A 19,324-nucleotide genomic window follows, 5' to 3' on the forward strand; every position below is an offset into this window, starting at 1 on the left:
TTGGTTGCAACAATGATCTATATGGTCCCAGATTATATCAATAACGTCACAAAAACATACTCAAAGAGTAGTTATCATTAGTTCACTGTCAACCTAGGAGGACGTATCTTGTGGAGTTCCCCACGGGTCCATCCCGGGTCTGGTACTATTCAATTTTTTCATTAATGACTTGTAAATCCAGGATTAGACTCACTACCCATGTGAGAAGCCATAGAAACAAATAAACTCAGAACTCAAGTGTAGCGAGGCGGTGGGATACCCCACAGCCCCGCGAAGGGACGAGCCTCCCCTAGCACCAACGTGGGCGGAGCCAATGGATCCTGTGCCCGCCCCCCAGAGGTCACGGCGCAGGACAGGAAGTAGAAAAGCCCAACTGCAGAGCTCACTTGAACGTCAGCTGCTGGAGAGGCCAGATGCCTGTGGCCTAGCTCCGGGTTGGGGAACGCCGGCAGGCCGCGGCTGACCCGAGGACTGGCCGGGCCATCTGGGCCTGCCTCTCAGAGCAGCCTCTCGGAGCAGCCAAGCCTACCCCTCGCCAGTTACCCGGAGAAACCGATGGTCCTGGAACTCCCCGAGGACACCGCCCTAATCCAGCTACTGTACGAGGGGGAGTCCGGAAGCAGCCCGGGAGTAGCCGACCCTGGTCTGGCCGCAGCACTGCCAGAACCAATGTCAGTGCGTTGCGGTCAGGATCCCCACTGACAGCAGCGAGTCTTCTGCTGCTGCTAGGGCCCCGGGCTGGGACGCAGTGGAGTGGGTGGGCCTGCGTCCCCCCGTCACCCCACTCACGGGTGGCAGACTTCCCCTCGCACCAGATGCTCAGCCCCTGCCTAAGGGCCGGAGCGCCTGACTGTTTGTTTGCTGCCCCACCCGGATCCAGGGCCTGGGCCCATAGGGAACTGTTGGAGGCGGTGGGATACCCCACAGCCCCGCAAAGGGACGAGTCTCGGCCGAGCCCTTTTACATCAAGTCAGCACTAGCTGAAAATTCATCTGTTGAAGGAATGGGAGAATCCATCATCCGTCTAATTAATGACTTGGATGATGGAGTGGAAAGTACACTTATAAAATTTGTGGGTGACGCCAGGCTCAGCACGGTTGAGACCTCTTTGGGGGAAGTGATTAGAATTCAAAACAACTGACAATTTGGAGAACTGGTCTGAAATGAAAAATCAAATGCCCAACTACAAAATGGGGTGTGACTGGTGAGGCAGTAGCACTGCGGAAAAGGATCTTGGGTTATAGTGGATCACAAATTGAATCTGAGTCAACAGTGTGATGCTGTTGTGAAAAAGGCAAATGCCACTCTGGGATGTTTTAAGACGTGGAAGGTAATTGGCCCACTTTACTCGGCATTGCTGAAACCTTAGCTGGAGAACAATGTCCCGTTTTTGACATCACACTTTAAGAAAGATGTGGAAAAATTGGAAAGACTTCAGAGGGGAGCAACATAAATGATGAAAGGTTGAGACAACCCGACCTCTGAGGAAAGGTTGAAAGAACTGGGCGTGTTTAGTCTACAGAAGAGAGAGCTGATGGGGGACATGATAACAGTCTTCAGACAGGTCACAGGTTGTGTCCCAGGGTAGCAGGCCCCTGAGGAGGTCAGGCACCCAGCCTCCCCGTGACAGGCTTCCCTAAGGAGAAAGCCAAACCAGATCCCCCTGTGAGCAGTTAATTCCCCAGGTGCTGGGCGTCCGTCAATTAGCTAAGGAAATCCTGGGCCTAACAAAGGGTTCTGAGGGCTCAGTCAGGACACACAGATCGCAGAGGAAGCCCCTGAGGATTGCAATTCACAGGGGAGCTGTCTGCTGGAGCAGATGACACAGAAATGATGGGCTCAGTCAGAATCACTGCAGGAGGTTTTCTGGCCTGTGTGATAGATCAAAAAGAAGAACAGGAGTACTTGTGGCACCTTAGAGACTAACAAATTTATTAGAGCATAAGCTTTCGTGGGCTACAACCCACTTCTTCGGATGCATATAGAATGGAACATATAATGAGGAGATATATATACACACATACAGAGAGCATAAACAGGTGGGAGTTGTCTTACTAACTCTGAGAGGCCAATTAATTAAGAGAAAAAAAAAAAAAACTTTTGAAGTGATAATCAAGCTAGCCGAGTACAGACAGTGTGATAAGAAGTGTGAGAGTACTTACAAGGGGAGATAGAGTCAACATTTGTAATGGCTCAGCCATTCCCAGTCCTTATTCAAACCGGAGTTGATTGTGTCTAGTTTGCATATCAATTCTAGCTCTGCAGTCTCTCTTTGGAGTCTGTTTTTGAAGTTTTTCTGTTGTAATATAGCCACCCGCAGGTCTGTCACTGAATGACCAGACAGGTTAAAGTGTTCTCCCACTGGTTTTTGAGTATTTTGATTCCTGATGTCAGATTTGTGTCCATTAATTCTTTTGCGTAGAGACTGTCCGGTTTGGCCAATGTACATGGCAGAGGGGCATTGCTGGCACATGATGGCATAGATCACATTGGTAGATGTGCAGGTGAACGAGCCCCTGATGGTATGGCTGATGTGATTAGGTCCTATGATGATGTCACTTGAATAGATATGGGGACAGAGTTGGCATCGGGGTTTGTTACAAGGATAGGTTCCTGGGTTAGTGGTTTTGTTCAGTGATGTGTGGTTGCTGGTGAGTATTTGCTTTAGGTTGGGGGGTTGTCTGTAAGCGAGGACAGGTCTGTCTCCCAAGATCTGTGAGAGTAAAGGATCATCTTTCAGGATAGGTTGTAGATCTCTGATGATGCGCTGGAGAGGTTTTAGTTGGGGGCTGAAGGTGACAGCTAGTGGTGTTCTGTTATTTTCTTTGTTGGGCCTGTCTTGTAGGAGGTGACTTCTGGGTACTCGTCTGGCTCTGTCAATCTGTTTTTTCACTTCAGCAGGTGGGTATTGTAGTTTTAAGAATGCTTGATAGAGATCTTGTAGGTGCTTGTCTCTATCCGAGGGATTGGAGCAAATGCGGTTATATCTTAGAGCTTGGCTGTAGACAATGGATCGTGTGGTGTGTCCTGGATGGAAGCTGGAGGCATGTAGGTAAGTGTAGCGGTCAGTAGGTTTCCGGTATAGGGTGGTATTGATGTGACCATCGCTTATTAGCACAGTAGTGTCCAGGAAATGGACCGCTTGTGTGGATTGATCTAGGCTGAGGTTGATGGTGGGATGGAAATTATTGAAATCATGGTGAAATTCCTCAAGGGCTTCTTTTCCATGGGTCCAGATGATGAAGATGTCATCAATGTAGCGCAAGTAGAGTAGGGGCGTTAGGGGACGAGAGCTAAGGAAGCGTTGTTCTAAGTCAGCCATAAAAATGTTGGCATATTGTGGGGCCATGCGGGTACCCATAGCAGTGCCGCTGACTTGAAGGTATATATTGTCCCCAAATGTGAAATAGTTGTGGGTGAGGACAAAATCACAAAGTTCAGCCACCAGGTTAGCTGTGACATTATCAGGGATACTGTTCCTGATAGCTTGTAGTCCATCTTTGTGTGGAATATTGGTGTAGAGGGCTTCTACGTCCATAGTGGCCAGGATGGTGTTTTCTGGAAGATCACCGATGGATTGTAGTTTCCTCAGGAAGTCAGTGGTGTCTCGAAGATAGCTGGGAGTGCTGGTAGCGTAGGGTCTTAGGACAGAGTCTACATAACCAGACAAGCCTGATGTTAGGGTGCCAATGCCTGAGATGATGGGGCGTCCAGGATATCCAGGTTTATGGATCTTGGGTAGCAAATAGAATACCCCTGGTCGGGGTTCTAGGCATGTGTCTGTACGGATTTGTTCCTGTGCTTTGTCAGGGAGTTTTTTTAGCAGATGGTGTAGTTTCTTTAGGTAATCCTCAGTGGGATCAGAGGATAATGGCCTGTAGAATGTGGTGTTAGAGAGCTGTCTAGCAGCCTCCTGGTCATATTCCAATTTATTCATGATGACGACAGCACCTCCTTTGTCAGCCTTTTTGATTATGATGTCAGGGTTGTTTCTGAGGCTGTAGATGGCGTTGTGTTCAGCATGGCTGAGGTTATGTGGCAAGTGATGTTGCTTTTCCACAATTTCAGCCTTTGCACGTCGACGGAAGCAATCTGCACATCTACCAATGTGATCTATGCCATCATGTGCCAGCAATGCCCCTCTGCCATGTACATTGGCCAAACCGGACAGTCTCTACGCAAAAGAATTAATGGACACAAATCTGACATCAGGAATCAAAATACTCAAAAACCAGTGGGAGAACACTTTAACCTGTCTGGTCATTCAGTGACAGACCTGCGGGTGGCTATATTACAACAGAAAAACTTCAAAAACAGACTCCAAAGAGAGACTGCAGAGCTAGAATTGATATGCAAACTAGACACAATCAACTCCGGTTTGAATAAGGACTGGGAATGGCTGAGCCATTACAAATGTTGACTATCTCCCCTTGTAAGTACTCTCACACTTCTTATCACACTGTCTGTACTCGGCTAGCTTGATTATCACTTCAAAAGTTTTTTTTTTTTCTCTTAATTAATTGGCCTCTCAGAGTTAGTAAGACAACTCCCACCTGTTTATGCTCTCTGTATGTGTGTATATATATCTCCTCATTATATGTTCCATTCTATATGCATCCGAAGAAGTGGGTTGTAGCCCACGAAAGCTTATGCTCTAATAAATTTGTTAGTCTCTAAGGTGCCACAAGTACTCCTGTTCTTCTTTTTGCGGATACAGACTAACACGGCTGTTACTCTGAAACTTGTGATAGATCAGTGGTTCTCAACCTATTTACCATTGTGGGCTGTATATGCAGCTCTCTATGTGTTATGTGGGTCGCATCCACCCAATATAGGTGCTACCTGTACATCTACGAAAGAAATAAGGTTTAGTATTTGTTATATGACAGCAATCTGATTCAAATCGATATAGCACCTTTCATTTCAAGACTGGCAAATGTCTACCAAGAGCGTTTTAAATTAGCAAAATAAGTCAAAACATTAACTGTTAAAATGAATTAATTTACTGTAAGGGTGGCATGGTGTACTGCGACCCTCCCTTCCACACTGCTGCTGGCGGCACGGCTGGGTGCACGGAGAGTGTGGCTGTGGAGTCTGTCTGCCCCATGCACACAGCCCCCAGTCAGGGACTGTCCCCCACATGTGCCTGCCCTGCACAGACATGATGTCCAGTCCAGGGCAGAATGCCTCCCCCGCAAAGGACTGCCCCCACCAGCATCCAGTGCCCCACCTAGGGACTGCCCCCAGCACCTCCCAGCACTCAAACCCTCATCAAGTGACTGTCCCAGTACCTAGCCCCACATCCAGGGACTGCATCCAGTCACCAGTCCCCCCCACCTAGAGTCTGTGCCCCATGCACCGGCTGCACCCCCTTCCCCACAACCCTAGCTCTCTGCATGTCTCCCCTCACCCCAGACCCTTGTACTCCCTCCCCATGTGGCCCTAGTGCCCTGTGAATTCAAGTCTGTGATGTACACTCATAACATACACACGTTATGAGTGTAAAATAATATTTCATTGGAAGGTGACAGGGCCAGAAAGAGTTAATTACCTCACAGACTGACCTGAACCATGGCCCAACTTTAGTGACTGGTTAGGAAGATCTGTAAATAAATAGAGCTTTGAAATGCAAGTCTGCATTGTTAGAGGTAAAAGGGGAGGTGTTTGCTTAGGGCCTGTGATGTAAGCAAACAAGTCTTGTCTACTAGTATAGCTTTGATTCAAAGATCAAAAAAGGAGTATCAGTATTTAGGAAGACACTTGAGTGAAATAGTATTATTGTCTCTATGTCTCTTTGAAGGTTGTGGTAACCTGGATCTGAACTGTTTAATGGATCAATTACCCTGTGCTAATTGCCATAATGTTTAGAAGAAGGAAAGTTGAGCCTATTGTTTTCTCAGGCCAAAAGGCTGCTGGAAATATATAAGAACCTTGGGACATGATCCTACTTCATCTCAGATCTGCTTTGGGTTTCAAGAGGGGTAAACCTTAAGCCACAAGGATTGAGATCCCCAGTCACTGACTGGAGTCACCCTGAATATGGACATTGGACTATAACCTCTGGACTATTTCAAATAGGACTTTTGGCAACTGCAAGCTCATCGCTGCTGTGTCTGAACCTCAAGAATTGAATTCAAGTCTGTCTGTATATTGATCTTTTAACCAACACTCTCTCTCTTTCTTTTCTTTTTTTAATAAAGTTTAGTTTAGTTAATAAGAATTGGCTCTAAGCGTGTATTTTGAGTAAGATCTAAGTTATAATTGGACCTGGTATGTGGCTGATCCTTTGGGGTTGGAAGAACCTTTTCTTTTACATGATGAGATCAGATTTTCAGTAATCAGCATCATATCTGACGCGTGTGTCTGGACGGAGGCCTGAGGCTGGGCACTTTAAGGGAACTGCATTGGTTGGACTCTAAGTAACCAGTGAGGTACTATAGAAGCTGTTTTGTGCTGGTTGGTAAATCTAAGGATTGGAATATCCACCAGCGTTTGGGGTTTGTCTGCCCCGTTTTGTTTGCAGTTCACCCTAATGGAGTCAGGGCCGGCTCCAGGCACCAGCCCACCAAGCATGTGCTTGGGGCGGCGCCTGGACGGGGGCGGCGCGGCGGGGCGCTCTGGCCCGAGAGCAGGGCTGCGACAGGGCTCGCCGCCCTCCCCCCAGCGCTCAGGCCAGTCAGAGAGAGCGGAGAGCCACAGCGGGCTCGCCGCCTTGCTCCCGGCACTCTGGCCGCCGGGGAGAGCGGAGAGCCCCGGCCGGGCTCTCCGCTCTCCGCCCTCCTCCCGGCGCTCTGGCCGCTGGGGAGAGCGGAGCCGCGGCGGGCTTGCCGCCCTCCCCCGGGGCTCCGGCTGGTCAGGGATTGCGGGCCCACGGCTGGGCTCGGCACCCTCCCCTGCCGTGCTGAATGGAATGACCTCAGCTGGCTCCCATGGGCAGCACCGTCACAGCCCCCCTCCCTGTGCCTGCTGGTCTCCTCCCTCAGCTGCACGTAGCTCAGCCGTGCAGCCCGCCCTGCCCTCCTGCAGTTACAGTCCTACTGCCAGGGAGCCCGCTCCAGCTGGGACCAGTGGACCCGCAACCCTGTGCTTGGGAGGGGTGCTAAGCATCCTGGCCTCCTGCCAATGCTGCTGGGGGTGGGGGGAGCTGCTGCTTAGCCTGATCCTCACTGCCCCATTTCTGCATCCCCCTGCTGGCTCTGCACCCAGGGCACGGGCCCCTCCTGCCCCGCCCTGCTACTGTCACATGGGCCGCAGCTCTGAGCTGACTGGGTCACAAGCAGCCCCCAGGTTGAGAACCACTGAACTAGATGATGGGAAAGGTCGTGCCTGGACTCAGAAGTCTATGGCCCTTGGGAAAATCAGATCCTCTTGCCTTGAATGTGATGATTCTATGGGAGGAGCAGCTGTAAGGACACAGGAAGAACACACAGGGGTCTGGAGGGATCGGCTCTACCCAGGATTGCCCTGCAGGGGTTGCTGTGCTCAGTGACAGGCAGCTCCATTCAACCAGGAGCTGAGAGGACCAGCAGCACTGCGCTCCGAGCCCTAGGCAGCTCCGAGGGGAAGAGACCTCGCGCTGGCCCGGGCGCTGGCTGGCAATGATACCGCTGCTTCTGAGCTGGGATGAGTGGTTTCACTCCATAGGATGGGGAAGCAACTCACATGGGGTTGTGCTTGCCCTGGTCAATCAGCGAGTCTCCCACGTGGATCTGGGCTCCCCTGATTCTCTCCCCACAGCATTCGTCTTCCCTGTTCTTCACGATCACCGCGGAGACAGACTGAGGACTGCCCAAGTCCACGTTCCACCACGGCTCTGTGTCGAGCTGGGTGTGGCTGCAGGAACCTTGTACCCACTTCCCATCGCGTTTTCCATCCACGGCTTTCTCAGCCACGCCAGATGGGAGCGTGGAGGACTGCGTGGCCGGGCGCCCCAGCGCCAAGTTCTGAGCTGGAATCAGAGGGCGAGAAGAGGGGAGGTGGGACGTGCCCATCACTGGGGGGCCCTAGACACCCTTTGTCCCACACGGAACCAGAGCCGCTTCCCGGCAGTGACACAAACGAGCCACTGCATGAGAGCCAGGTTCATAGTGGGAGCCATGGCCCCAGGGGATGGGAGTGACAGCAGGTCTGTGATGGGGATTTCAGTCTAGACAGAACCACTCTCACCCCCACACGTCCCATATCCAGCTGGAGCTGCTCCCCAAGGCAGGGATGGGGCATGATGTTCAGATGGAGCCTCCCCTGTCTGCCCCTGCCAGCTGGAGCCCCTGCCCAGGTCAGTGGTGGGAAGGGAAGAGTCTCCCAGGGTTTCTGCTATCTCACTAGGCAGAGGTTGGAGCAGAAGGGAATGGGGTAGAACATAAAAGAGAACAAGTTTCTATTCACGTTGTGCCAGCTCCTTACCCCCTGGTGGTGGGGCACAGCCCCGATCTAGGACCTCGACCTCACACAGGGTGAGATACTCCGCCCTGCCCGGGATGACGATGGTGACGTAGCGGCCCTCCAGCCCGTTGCAGCAGATGGTGCTGACGGATCCCAGTCTGGTGTCGGTGATGGTCCCGCAGCTAAAATCAGAGCAGAAACCAAGAGGACAAACCACTATAGATGTATTTCAGTCGACAGGGCCTGATGAAATTCACCCTCGGGTACTTAAGGAACTAGCTGAAACTTTCTCAGAACCATTAACGGTTTGTTCTAGAATTTCTGGAGGACGAGTACAGTTGCAGAGGGCTGGAGAAGGGCAAACCTAGAACCTATCTCTAAAAAGGGGAACAAAGAGGATATGGGGAATTCTAGACTAATCAGCCCAACTTCAATACCTGAAACGATACTGGAACAAATTATTGAACTCTCCGTTTGTTCAAACCTAGGGGATAATAACGTGATATGCTATAGCCAACATGAATTTGTCAAGACCAAAACATGCCAAACAACCTCATTTCCTTCTTTGATAGTGCCTAGTAGATGGAGGAAATGGCAGATGTGATATATCTTGACTTTAAGGAGGCTTTTGACACAGTCCCACATGACATTCTCTTATGTAAACTAGGGAAATGTGGTATGGATGAAATTACTATAAGGTGACTGCACAATTGGTTGAAAACCCATACTTAAAGAGTATTTATCAACGGTTCATTATCAAATTCAGAGGCCGTATCTAGGAGTGTCCCAGAGAGGGCTGTCCTGTGTTGGGTACAGTTCAATATTTTCATTAATGGCTTGGATGATGGAATGGAGAGTAAATCTATAACATTTATGGGTGACACCAAGCTGGGAGGGATTGCAATCACTTTGGGGGAAAGGATTAGAATTCAAAATGACCTTGACAAATTGGAGAATTGGTCTGAAATCAAGATGAAATTCAATAAAGACAATTGCAAGGTACTGCACTTTGGAGGGAAAAATCAAATGCATAACCACAAAAGGGGGAATAGCTGGCTAGCTGTAGTACTGCTAATAGGATCTGGATTATCATGGATCTTAAACTGAATATCACTGAAGAGTGTGATGTTATTGCAAAAAAAGCAAATGTTATTCTGGGATGTGTTAACAAAAGTGTTGTATGCAAGACATGGGAGGATGGGCATAGTTTGGGGGGGAGACAGAGGCGGCATTGCCCTATGCCTCAAACTGCAAGCCTCAGGCAGGCATGGAATTTGCCCCTCCCCCATGGCCCCATCGGCCTGACTGGAGCTGCCCCTCCTCCCCCAAATATCGAAGTGAAACTATGGCTATGCATGGGAGGCAATTGTCCTGCTCTACTCAGGACTGGCGAGGCCTCAGCCAGAATATTAGATCCAATTTTGGGCACTGCACTTTAAGAAAGATGTGGAAAAAATTGGAGAGAGTCAAGTGGCCAGCAACAAAAATGATGAGAGGTTTACACAATCTGACCTCTGAGGAAAGGCTGAAAGAACTGGGTGTGTTTAGTCTAGAGAAGAGAAGGCTGATGGGAGACGTGATAACAGTCTTCAGACAGGTCACAGGTTGTGTCCCAGGGTAGCAGGCCCCTGAGGAGATCAGGCACCCAGCCTCCCCGTGACAGGCTCTGCTAAGGAGAAGGCGCCAACCCAGATCCCCCTGTGAGCAGTTAATTCCCGAGGTGGCTGGGCGTCTGCCAATTAGCTAAGGAAATCCTGGGCCTAACAAAGGGTTATGAGGGCTCAGTCAGGACACACAGATCACAGAGGAATCTCCTGAGGATTGCAACCAACAGGGGAGCTGGTTATGGAGCTCCCCAGGAAAGGGAACCTAGGAAAGTTGTCCTGGATGGAAGAGATGTCAAAAGGGGAGAGCTACAAGTGCTAAGCCCCTACTGAGAGCTGGTCCCAGAGAAAGGACCTTTCCAGACAATGGCAGGTGGTCCATATCACAGAGGAACTACATGCCACTGTGGAGAAGAACTGCAGCGGTTTAACCTCTGCAGGGCCTGAATCCAGAGAGGGAACTCTTCCAAGGTGATGGCAGGAGGTCTGACTCCAGAGAGGGGGCCTTACAAGTAAGGAGCCTGGATAGAGGAGCTGGATGGAGTCAGGTAGGGCAGACAGACAAAGATTTACTCCCCCAATCCCCCATCTAGCATGTGTGGGCATGAACGCTGACTTGTGTACCATGTTTTGGCCTTTGGCTAAATAAATTAGACCCCTGATGGGGCACTGTTCACTACATCAAAGACTCAATAACTCTCTGAAAGCCCACGAGGGGAAACTGAGGCATGGACACAACCGCAGTTCCACACCCAGCTGGTAAGTGGCGCTCAAGGGATGTGTAATCATCAGAAGAGGCTGTTACAAAGAGAACAGTGATCAATTGTTCTCCACGTCCACTGAGAGTAAGACAAGAATTAATTTCCCTAGTTTGGCACAAGAAAGATTAGGTTGGATATTAGGAAAAACTTTCTGGCGATAAGGATAGTTCAATATTGGAGTAGGTACCAAGGGAGGTTGTGGGATCCCCATCACTGGAGGGCTTTAGGAAGAGATTAGATTAAGACCTGCCAGGGATGGTCTAGGTATATTTGGCCCTGCCTCAGCATGGGGAATGCATTAGACATACTCTGGAGATCCCTTCCTGCCCTACATCTCTGGGTATCTGTATGGTGTGAATGGAACACTGTGAGAGACCCTGCCTGTCCTCGTCCCCATCACAACCCAATTCAGACTAAACACAAGGTTCATGTTTTTATCAGCGAGGGCCATTTACCACTGGAGCAGATTATGGGGGGACACGGTGGATTCTCCTTCCCCTGGAGTCTTTAAATCACGACTGGATGTCTGTGTAACAGATACACGGCAGCTCACAGAGAAATTGTGGGCTCAGTGCGGAATCACTGCATGAGGTTTTCTGGCCTGAACGACTCAGGAGGTCAGACTAGATGAATGGAAAGGCCCTGTCTGGCCTCTCGAAATGTATGGGTGCTGGAAAAATCAGTTCCTGTTGCCGTGGATGTGAGGATTCTAGGTGAGGAGCAGCTGTGAGGGAGGAAAGAGAACATACAGAGGCCTGGAGAGATTGGCTCTACCCTGGTTAGCCCTGCAGGGATTGCTGCCCAGTGACATTTCAACCAGGATCGGAGACCACCACCGTCACAGCGCTCCCAGCCCCAGGCAGCTCTGAAGGGAGGAGACCACGCCCTGGCCCTGCCTGGCAATGAGACTCCTGTGTCTGATCTGGGAGGAGTTGTTTCACTCACATGGGGTTGTGCTTGCCATGGTCGATCACCGAGTCTCCCACACGAATCTGGGCCCCCCTGAGTCTGTCCCCACAGCATTCGTCCTCCCTGTTCTTCACGATCACCGCGGAGACAGACTGACGACTGCCCAAGTCCACGATCCACCACGGCTCTGTGTCGAGCTGGGTGTGGCTGCAGGAGCCTTGTACCCACTTCCCATCGCGTTTTCCATCCACGGCCTTTCCAGCCACGGCATTTCCAGTCCTGTCGTTATCGACGTACGTGGAGGACTGAGTGGCCGGGCGCCCCAGCGCCAAGTTCTGAGCTGGAATCAGAGGGCGACAAGAGGGGAGGTGGGACGTGCCCATCACTGGGGGGCCCTAGACACCCTTTGTCCCACACGGAGCCAGAGCTGCTTCCCAGCAGTGACACAAACAACCCACTGCATGAGAGCCAGGTTCATAGTGGGAGCCATGGCCCCCGGGGACAGGGGTGACAGCAGGTCTGTGCTGGGGTGTCAGCCCAGACAGATACGCTTTCACCCCCACACGTCCCATACTCAGCTGGAGCTGCTCCCCAAGGCAGGGATGGGGCAGGATGTTCAGATGGAGCCTCCCCCGTCTGCCCCTGCCAGCTGGACCCCTGCCCAGGCCAGCGATGGGAAGGGAAGAGTCTCCCAGGGTTTCTGCTGTCTCACTAGGCAGAGGTTGGGGCAGAAGGGAATGGGGTATAAAAAGGGCCCTACCAAATTCACGGCCATGCAAAACGCATCACGGATGGTGAAATCTGGTCTTTTGTGTGGTTTTACCCTATACTATACAGATTTCATGGGGGATACCAGCTTTTCTCAAATTGGGGGCCTGACCCAAAAGGGAGTTGAGGGGGGTTGCAAGGTTATTTTAGGGGGGTCGCAGTATTGCCACCCTTACTTCTGCACTGCCTTCCGAGCTGGGCAGCCAGAGGGTGGTGGCTGCTGACCAAGGTCCCAGCTCTGAAGGCAGCAGCACAGAAGTATGGGTGGCAATATCATACCATGGCATCCTTACTTCTGCGCTGCTCCTTGCAGCAGTTCTACCTTCAGAGCTGGGCTCCCGGTCAGCAGCTGACGCTCTTCAGCCACCCAGCTCTGATAGCGCTGCCACCAGCAGCAGCACAGAAGTAAGGGTAGTAATACTACAACCTGCCCTACAATAACCTTGAGACCCCTCCACAAATCCCATTTGCGTCAGGACCCCTGCAATTACAACACCATGACATTTCAGATGAAAATATCTGAAATCATGAAATCCTATGACCTTGAAACTGACCAAAATGGACTGTGAATTTGGTAGGGCCCTAAGTATAAAATAAAAGAGAAGAAGTTTCCATTCAAGTTGTGCCAGCTCCTTACCCCCTGGTGGTGGGGTGCAGCCCTGAGACATCCCAGTCCTTGCAAGGATCCCGATCATCATCAACAGACGCCAGAGAAACTCCATCCTTGCACTGTCAGCATAGGAGATCACGTGAATGTTCTATTAAAAAAAATAAACTACGGCCATAGCAAGTTTCAGATGAGCACCTCACACAGCCAATGGTCCTCATTTTAGAGAGAGGGAAACTGAGGCACAGGGAACCAGCAACTTGTCTAAGATCCTGAAGCAGGTAAGGAGAAGACCTGTCAATAGAACCATGGTCCACTGAAGTCTATTCCCTTCTTCTGTCCACTAGACCATCCTGAATCAGTGAACCTGTCTCAGGGTGACTAGATCCTTTTGTGACATGCTATACCTTGGGGGAGCATCCTGGAACCCCCATATGCCTCATTTTTATATAATTATGAGCTTACATATAAAGCATACCTTGTAAGGTATCAGGGGAAATGTTATGATCTGCTGAAAGTCATTTCTCTATCCATATATGTATATCTTTAATGCATGTGAAGTTATGAGAATTGTGTTGTATGGTGGTCACTAAAACATGCTGTAAGTTGGGGAATCAGCCAGATATTAGCTCCCCAGAGGCAACAGCAAGGAAAGTAGCCAACACCCAGGCAGAGTATCAATCAACCCATCAACAACCATTGTCCAGCAAGGGAGCTACAATGCAATGACTCACCTGCATGAGGCCACACCAGGGGAATTGCTCAACCTTGCCTGGAGACTCAGCAATGCACCCAGACATGCCTGGACTTGTGTTTTCCAAGCACATGGACTGAGGGTATAAAACCGAACACAGGGGGCCCATGTGGGGCCTTTCTCCTGCCCCCACCCATGCTGCAAACAACAACGACATGAGAAGAAGACTGAAGACTCCAACAGAGGAGACTGGCCCAGATTTAAGGGACAAATCTGTATATTAAGGACTGCAATAACCAGTGGGGTGAGAAAAACTGCTTAATCTAGTTGCTGCCCAGTCTAATAGGGTTGAGGGTTTAGACTGCGTGCTTATATTTTATTTCTTTTGGTAACTAACTCTGACTTTTTGCCTATCACTTAAAATCTATCTTTTGTAGTCAATAAATTTGTTTTACTGTTTATCTTCACCAGTGAGTTTGCCTGAAGTGTGTGGTAAATCTGGTCAGCTTTTGCAAAGGCTGGTGTATGTCCACTCTCCACTGATGAAGTGGTGAACCAATTAATAAATCTGCACTGCCCATCTTGAGCAGTGCAAGATAGTATATTCCTGAGGTACAGAGCTGGGGGTATTTGGCTGGTGCCTTTCTCTGTGTGAATCATGAATGGCTCTGGGAGCATTCATGCAATCTAGGTGTGGGGTCCCTACATGTGGTTGTGCTGAGTGATAACAGTATCTGGAGGGTTTGCTGCTGGTCACTAGCAAGGCCTTGTGAGAGACAGCCCAGGCTGGAGAGAGTTCAGGGGGCACAGTGGTCCCACAGTCGCAGGCTACACTCCAGGGATCCCGTCACACCTTTAATACAGGTCCTTATCCATCTGGCAATCAGGCTTTGTATTCCAATCAAATTATGGGATGGTCAGTGACAGCTCAGCCAAAGATCATTCAAAAGTTAGAATTGAGAAACTTTATCAAATTATTTCTAGTATATCTGGAAATTCACCTGTTAGTAGAATCACAGGTACTTTAGTTAAGGTTGAGAGCACATATCGGTCATTTAGGTAAAGTACATTACAGAGTTGTTATGATGATCCAAAAAACAAACCTTAAAAACACAGGAAATTCACAGCCAGGGTTAAATATAAAAAAGATCCACACATGTTAAGGTATGAAAATGCACAGTTAAGGTGCCCAAATAATCTTAACTCTAGCTTGTAGTTGTCCGTGAGGAAAAAATAAGAAAAAAAAATTTAATATGTTTTTAACGATCAGTTTAATGTTATCTGGGCTCCCACCCACTAAAATGTCTTAATCATAAAGGTATGGGTTTGCATGGCACCATGGTAGGGCAGAATTATGCTGACAAAGAATGTTTTTGCAATAAGAATAATGGGAAAAAGCTATAATTAATCATATACTAGACTATTCAAATGTAGCCCTGGCACAAGACTGCAGTGAATTTTAACTGTATGGGAAGTTGGAAGAGTTTGTGGCAGCCAGAGTTAAGGTTGTTTGGGTACTGTCATAAACATAGAGAGAAGGGTAGCATACAATCCCTCCTTGGCAGCTGTACTGAATCGCTTTACCTGTAAGGGGTTAAGAAGCTCAAATAACCTAGTTGGCACCTGACCAGAAGGATCAATGAGGAAAGAAGATACTTTCAAATCTTGTGAATTTTCTTGCTGTAGATTAACTACTCTGCCTTCAGGCAAAGAAAAAACAAACAAACTCCAGCTGCTCTCAGCTTAAAAAAAAAAGTGCCCTTTTAAAATCCTGAGGTCTGTACTTTTGGTTCAAAATGACCCCACTTTTACCACGTCAGGGTCCCCCCCCCACTCTGAACTCTGGGGTACAGATGTGGGGACCCTCATGAAAGATCACCTAAGCTTATATTTTACCAGCTTAGGTTAAAACTTCCCCAATGCACAAATTCCTTTCCTTGTCCTTGGACAGTATTGCTGCCACCACCAAGTGATTGACACAAAAATTCAGGGAAGGGTCACTCGGAATCCCTATCCCCCCAAAATATCCCCATAAACTCCTTCACCCCCTTTCCTGGAGAGGCATGAGAATAATATACCAACCAATTGGTTAGCAATGTGAGCACAGAACAGACCCTTTGTCTTTAGGACACTGGAAAATCAATCAGGTTCTTAAAAGAAGAACTTTATTTATAAAGAAAAAGTAAAAGAATCACACCTGCAAAATCAGGATGGAAGGTAACTTTACAGGGTAAACAAAAGATTTAAAACACAGAGGATTCCCCTCTGGCTTAGCTTCACAGTTACAAAAACAGGAATAAAACTACCTCTGTAGCATAGGAAAATTCACAAGCTAAAACAAAAGATAATCTAATGCATTTCCTTGCCTACTTACCATTTCTGTGGTTTTAGATCTATTTTCAGGAGATGTTGTACCTGCTTGGTCTCTCCTTCCGTCCGGAGAGGAAACAACAAAGAGAGAGCCACAAACAAATCCTCCCCCCCAGATTTGAAAGTATCTTCTTTCCTCATTGGTCCTTCTGGTCAGGTACCAACTAGGTTATTTGAACTTCTTAACTCCTTACAGGTAAAGTGATTCAGTACAGCTGCCAAGGAGGGATTGTATGCTACCCTTCTCTCTATGTTTATGACAGGTACCCTAATGTGACCTTAACATATTTGGATTTCTTTTCAGTTTAACCATAACTGTGAATTTCCTGAGTTTACGACACTTGGTTTCCAGATAATAGCATTGTCCCTGTAACGTGTTTTACCCCATATTACTGATATGCTCTCTCAACTGCAACTCTAAGGTAGTTTCCGACTGGAATTTCCTTGTTTTTTTTTTTAAATAAAAAGTGTCGTACATGAAGTGACGAAGAGGGAATTGTCTGTAATATTTCTAGGAATGAGATGAGGGGCAGTGACTGACTCGACTAGGGACTGTTACCCAGTGGGCACAAAAGGGTTAAAAAGCTGCTCTTGGGGCAGAGCAGGAGACGTGAGGTGCTGGGTCACTAGCTGGCCGGGGTGGGGTGAATGGGTCGTTGAGGGACTGGCTGAAACCCACCCAGATCAATGGAGGATCTGGAAAGACAATGGAGACCCCCAAGGACTGGACAGTTGGCACCTATCCACAGGGCCCTCCAGCAGGTGGAACTTCCGAACTCAGCCTGAGTCTACAGGAAGAGTACAATGCACCAGCAGGTGGCAGGCGGCTAGGATCAGACCTGGTCTTGGGAGAATCAGGAGCCCTCACCTGGGACTGAGACACAAAGGAACTGAGACAGAGAGAGGATCCCAGGATGGTTCCTTTAGCAGCATGGCTCAAGGGAGCCCTGACTTGGCCAGCAAGGACTATGTGTTTGCCTTTGCTTCTCTCTGCTAACGTAAGGACTTCCCCATGCTATCCTCCAGTTGACTAATAAAGCCTGCTCTGTGCTGAAATGCTGCCTGGTGTCACTGCAAGTACTTGCTGAGTTGCACTGATCCCTGGAGAGGGCAAAAGTCTCTGACCCGGAGTCTATCTCAGTTGGACTCGCTGGGCAGAGCTCACAGTGGGAAACAGAAGTGCTAGAGCCCAGAGGCTCAGTCTCAGAGGCACTGAGGCGCATGGCCTATGTTTAAGGAAGAGTGGGACCCCTTGGGGTCTGGCACACCAGGGACATTTAGAAGCTGGGGCAAAGCACAGATCCTGTGGGTCCCTGACAGCTAATGACAGGGGTGGGACACTGAATGCACCAGGAGTATTGTGCAGTGAGTGACTTGCAGCAGTACAAACAAGGCTAGTCAAAGGAAACAAGCAAGAAAATTGCAAGTACCTGCCTCCCTGTGGAGAGCATCACAGAGCTGTGCAGGGAGAGAAGATAAGTGTTGGGAAATTCAACCAGGTGCAGCTGATTGCACGGCTGGAGAAGGCAAGTTCCCCACAGAGTCCGGGGATGACAGAGGCAGCAGCCGTAGCAGTAGCATGGCTCCCTCACAGCCCAATTTCCCACCCCAGAGTTGGGGCAGTGAGAGTTGGAAACGAGGAAGCTGGAAGAACAGGGCCGGCTCCAGGCACGAGCTTGGCAAGCAGGTGCTTGGGGCGGCCACTCCGGAGAGGGGCGGCAGGTCCAGCTATTCGGCGGCAATTTGACTCTCGGTCCCTCACTCCCACTCGGAGTGAAGGACCTTCAGCTGAATTGCCGCTGCAGATCGCGATCGCAGCTTTTTTTTTTTTGGCTGCTTGGGGCGGCCAAAACCCTGGAGCCGGCCCTGTGGAGGAACAGAGACTAGAAGGCCCGAAAGGGAGAGAGCTGATGGAGAGAAACAGTGAATGCATGAGGAGGAGCAGCGAGAGCACCTGGTGGAACAGCAGAAAAACCAGGACACGCAGGGACAGCATGAACTGGATACGGAGAAGAGGAGAACAAGAGGTCCCATCGAGGAGTAAGTGCGGAGAGACCATGGGAAGCCAATTCCACAGGGAGCCTAGATACCAAATTGCTGCCCCCGTTTATATGGGGGTGAAATAAATACCTCACGGCCTTGGGGGAGGCTTGTGATTTGAACCATGTTGACCCTGTGGACCGGCTCCACTGTCTCACCCCCTTACTGGATCCCAAAGCGACAGAGACGTACAGCCAGATGGGTGGAGTTGATACAGGAGAGTACTAACAGTTCAGAAAGGCTCTACTGCGTAAGTCTGAATTGACAGCTCAGACTCCCTGGTAAAGATTTTGGGGTGTGCAGAAGACCCAACGTTTGACGTGTATGGAAGCCACCACCCTGCTGGGAGAACATCTCCACAAATGGGGTAAAGGTGCAGGTGTCACTATATGACCTGGTAGGATTGGAGCTATGGAATATGTCCCCATGAGCTTAAAAAGTGGTTAGTGGACAGGGAGCCTAAGGATCACAGCACAGGCCAGTTGGCAGATGAATTTGTGGACAGTGCGTCTTGTGGTGAGAACAAAACAAAGGCCCAGGTTAGGGTTCCAAGGGGGGGATCATACTGGGGGTCACCACAAAGTGGGATTCAAATAAATCCAAACCAGGAGTGGATGCGGGTAGACCACCCTTAAGGATTCCCAAAAACCTAAGTATCAGGGGGTAGCCGTGTTAGTCTGTATCTACAAAAACAACAAGGAGTCTGGTGGCACCTTAAAGACTAACAGATTTATTTGGGCATAAGCTTTCGTGAGTAAAAACCTCACTTCTTCGGATGCATCCGAAGAAGTGAGGTTTTTACTCACGAAAGCTTATGCCCAAATAAATCTGTTAGTCTTTAAGGTGCCACCAGACTCCTTGTTGTTTTTGTCAAAAACCTAAGCTGTAGTATCTGTAACCGGACAGGGCACAAGTGGGTATACTGCCCGAGGCTTGATGAAATGGGGTTTAAACCAGACCCTTGAAGGGTTAGCGTGGTGAAAACCCAGCTGGAGGAAAGTGGTCACACAGCCAGCTTCTTGCCTTGTCTTCTGACTGGCTTGAGCACTGGCCAAAGATGTGAGAGTTGGAAGTCACGATCCTTCCTAGACAACAGGGGTTAACCTGTCAAAAAATCCTGCCAGAAAACCTTGTGCATCTATGTCACTTAGGGATAGGAGACCATATTTCCCTCTGCTGACTATGGGAC

General features: G+C 49.4%; 1 protein-coding gene across 1 annotated transcript in view; it reads right to left on the reverse strand.

The window, feature by feature from the left end:
* Nucleotides 1–19,324, reverse strand: part of LOC128832903 (uncharacterized) — a 125,661-nt gene that overhangs the window by 28,092 nt on the left and 78,245 nt on the right. The window contains exons 7-10 of the mRNA XM_054020606.1: nt 13,062–13,182; nt 11,693–11,996; nt 8,404–8,564; nt 7,663–7,948 (exon numbers count right to left, since the gene is read on the reverse strand). Of these exons, the coding sequence (XP_053876581.1) occupies nt 7,663–7,948; nt 8,404–8,564; nt 11,693–11,996; nt 13,062–13,182 (872 nt within the window). The remainder of the gene's footprint in view (nt 1–7,662; nt 7,949–8,403; nt 8,565–11,692; nt 11,997–13,061; nt 13,183–19,324) is intronic.

This window comes from Malaclemys terrapin, chromosome 2 (assembly GCF_027887155.1).
Source record: "Malaclemys terrapin pileata isolate rMalTer1 chromosome 2, rMalTer1.hap1, whole genome shotgun sequence".
Lineage (NCBI taxonomy): Eukaryota > Metazoa > Chordata > Testudines > Emydidae > Malaclemys > Malaclemys terrapin.